The 3,437-nt window shown below is 55.9% G+C and overlaps 1 protein-coding gene across 1 annotated transcript in view; it reads left to right on the forward strand.

Annotated features, from left to right (window-relative positions):
- The window catches only part of LOC108797527 (protein Wnt-7b-like), a 14,510-nt gene extending 11,860 nt beyond the window's left edge, over positions 1 to 2,650 (forward strand). The window contains exon 5 of the mRNA XM_018569137.1: positions 2,145 to 2,650. Within this exon, the coding sequence (XP_018424639.1) occupies positions 2,145 to 2,624 (480 nt within the window). The 3' untranslated portion in view covers positions 2,625 to 2,650. The remainder of the gene's footprint in view (positions 1 to 2,144) is intronic.
- The last annotated feature ends 787 nt before the right edge of the window (positions 2,651 to 3,437 follow it).

Consider the following 3,437-nt stretch of genomic DNA (forward strand, 5'->3'; position numbering starts at 1 on the left):
CCAGTCCCGTTTATTCAGAGCTTGTTGTGGTGGAATAAAGGACGATGTAGGACTTAACATTGGGATGAAATGGTTAAAAAGAATGTATTACCATGTCTAGTACGGCCTGTTCATGGCAGGAGTAGACGGCGCTTGTTCTATATGGGGGCCACCTGCCCAATCAGCTGCGGGCCAGGGCATTGCCCTGCAGCACAGCGTCACACGATGTCATGGACCAAATATAGCTATGTGGCCATATAAGGTCAATGACATCACTGCATTCCCCCCTCCCCTTTGCTTACGTGCAGCTATGGACAGGGAATTCCCCCGGCTGCGGCTGATTGGGTGGCAGCGGAAGAAGCGTGTTTGGAGGAGCTCGGGCTCAGACCGGGTTCCCTCAATGGGAATCACTCACTACGACGGTGACCTCTGCTGGGGGGGGGTCAGCGGTTTAGGCAGCTCCCCTCACGGCACGCCTGCAAAAGTTGCTGCCCATGTTGGAGAATTTTTATCACTTCCTGGCTCCCCAAAGGGGCCACAAAACAGTAAAAAAAACAAAAGCCTGCCAGCTGATTGGTTCCTATGGGTTACTGCATCGTTGGTTGTCTTTTCTGCATCGCTACGACGGTGACCTCTTCCGGCTTCACCAATTTAGAGAGCTGCCCTCACTACAATGACCCTTCAGACTAGTGTCCAGGGTTCCGCCCACACCTTTCATTGCTGTCTGTGTTGGAGAATTTCCATCACTTTCTGTCTTGGCGACAACGTTGTGGACCAGGAAATGATGGAAAATGTCCCCAACCTGGCCACAAAACAGTAACAAATCATCTGATTGGTTCTTGCGAGACTCCAGTGCTGTATTAAAGGAGAACTATGAGGTCAGGGCTTTTCCCCATAGTTATCCTCAAGGTCACGGGAGAACACAAACTAGCGCCCTCCCGTCACCCTAAGCTCAGTATATAGGGAGCTACAGCTCGCGGTATACTGAGACGCCGCAGCCGGGACGGATCCCCACACAAACTAGCGTCCCCCCGTCACCCAAAGCTCGGTATATAGGGAGCTACAGCTCGCGGTATACTGAGACGCCTGGGCCGGATCCCGACATTACTGTCTGGATCCGCCCAGCTGCGTGAGTGACAGCTGGCTCTGCCTATCTAGAGGCAGAGCCAGCTGTACTCGCCCCCTCCCCTCCGCCAGTCAGCGCTGGACGATCGGACAGGGGAGGTGGGGGGGGAGAATCCCTGTAGGGAGCCGTGAGTGACAGTCGCCACTCTCTGCAGGGAGATGATCGAGAAGTGAGCGAGCACCGGTATGTGTTCCCTCACCTCCCGATCTATTGAGCCGACCTGCGAAGCCCGTGACACACTGCACGCAAAGCTGTCCGGCACGGAGCTCTGCGTGCAGTGTGTGAGCTGAGCGCAGTCAGAGATGATTGACTGCACCTTCAGCCAATCGGCTCGTCCGTAACAACCGGCCAGACGTGGCATGCCGACGCGCTGGTTTACAGGCAAGCCGATTGGCTGAAGATGACATTTTTCATCTGGGCACGCTCGGCTACGCGAGCTCTTGGTGCCGAGGAGGAAGTGACATGACACGCTGCTCGCAAAGGCAGCGCTCCACCGCTCCATGTGCCCGCCCCCTCCCCTGTCCTTTCCGCCAGTCAGCGCTGGAGGATCGGACGGGGGAGGAGGGGAATCCCTGCAGGGAGCCGTGAGTGACAGTCACGAGAAGGATCGAGAAGGGAGCGAGCGACGGTATGTGATCGCTCACTTCCCGATCTACTGAGCCGACGTGTGACAGTCTCATTGCCACAGGTCGGCTCAGATTATGAGTGAAAATCGCCCCCCCCCCCCCGTAGTTCCCCTTTAAGGAATGTGCTTCTCCCTGATGTTTCCTGTGGCCGGGTCTCACGAATCTTTATCACCAAATCCTGATAGGGAGGACGGGCCGCGGGGAGCAATCAGATCTGAGGCCGCCCTGCAGCCAAATGTGTTCCTTCGTCTTCTTTGAAGAGTGAAATGCACTTTGTGGGTCAAAACCATCAAATTGCTCCCCGCGCGCGTCAAGCGGCGATATCGGATTTCACACGACGCGCGCGCTGTCACACGAGGAGCCTGCACTGTTGCCTTTTTATTCTCACGACGTCTCCTCCTCCTCCTTTCCAGATCTTGGAGAAGAACGTCCGCCTGGAGTGCAAGTGCCACGGAGTTTCGGGTTCCTGCACCTTGAAGACCTGCTGGGTCACCTTGCCCCATTTCCGGGAAGTGGGCTACGCGCTGAGGGAGCGGTACGAGGAGGCGGCCGCGGTGGAGGCCGTCAGGGGCCGGCGCCAGCAGCTGCCCACCTTCCTGAAGCTGAGGAACCCCCAGAGCTACGGCAAGCCGGCGGAGACCGACCTGGTCTACGTGGACGGCCCCCCGAACTTCTGCGAGAGGGACGACGCCACGGGCAGCGCGGGCACCTACGGGCGCCTGTGCAACCGCACCTCCGCCGCGTCCGACAGCTGCGAACACTTGTGCTGCGGCCGCGGATACAGAACCTTCCAGTACACCCACGCCTGGCAGTGCCACTGCAAGTTCCACTGGTGCTGCCACGTGACGTGCAGCACCTGCAGCGAAAGGACGCAAGCCTACACGTGCAATTAAATGGCGGGACGTTGGCACCGGATGAGCTTGGGTGGGGGGAGGGGGAAACCACTCCTGTTGTATGCCGATCTGGGCACACACCTGTGCAGCTTTTCCGCGCTGCTGTTTTTGTAGCGGTATGCGCCACTTATACTTCCTTCTTTGGAACTGCATAGGCGGGGGATGGAAAGGGATGTACCTATAATACCGGTGTAGGACAGTGATAGTGGCCCTTGTTATACCGGCACGTGTTTAATACAGTAGGGGACCAATCAGAAGGAGACTTTTTTATGGTTTCCCTGCCGGGGTATTTATGGTGGTATCTAAAGACACATCTGCCGAATTATTGTTGCCTATGGGGTAGTAACATGATCTGCAGATGTGTTTTATTCTTCCAGTGTTGGCCCCTCAGCTGCGGTAGCAACAGGGGCCGGGGGGAACAACCGCTCCTTTTGGTTCCCCTGCCAGCGCCACTTCTAACCAGACTACAATAATCGCCTTCGCTGACCCATAACGTGCGCTGAGTAGTTCCTACGTACTGACCTGCCTTTTACTGAGCAAGCCACGCCCACGAGGAACCTCTCCGAAGGCTGGTTCTGCTTGTGCTTTTACAGAACTGAGGCTTTTGGAGTACTTTATACCAGGAAGTGTGCTGATCTGACACCCCGACGCCTATTTATATGGATGGATGGATGGATGGACGATACAAAAGCTGTATTTTTATGTCCGGGGTCCGCTACGCTGCCAGAGAAATGGGAAGCTGCACACTACGTTTTCATTTCCTTCTCTGCCAATGGGAATACAGGAACAAAATCTAATATGACCTATTTTAAC

Source organism: Nanorana parkeri, unplaced genomic scaffold (genome assembly GCF_000935625.1).
Source record: "Nanorana parkeri isolate BGI_ZX_2015 unplaced genomic scaffold, ASM93562v1 scaffold1291, whole genome shotgun sequence".
NCBI lineage: Eukaryota > Metazoa > Chordata > Amphibia > Anura > Dicroglossidae > Nanorana > Nanorana parkeri.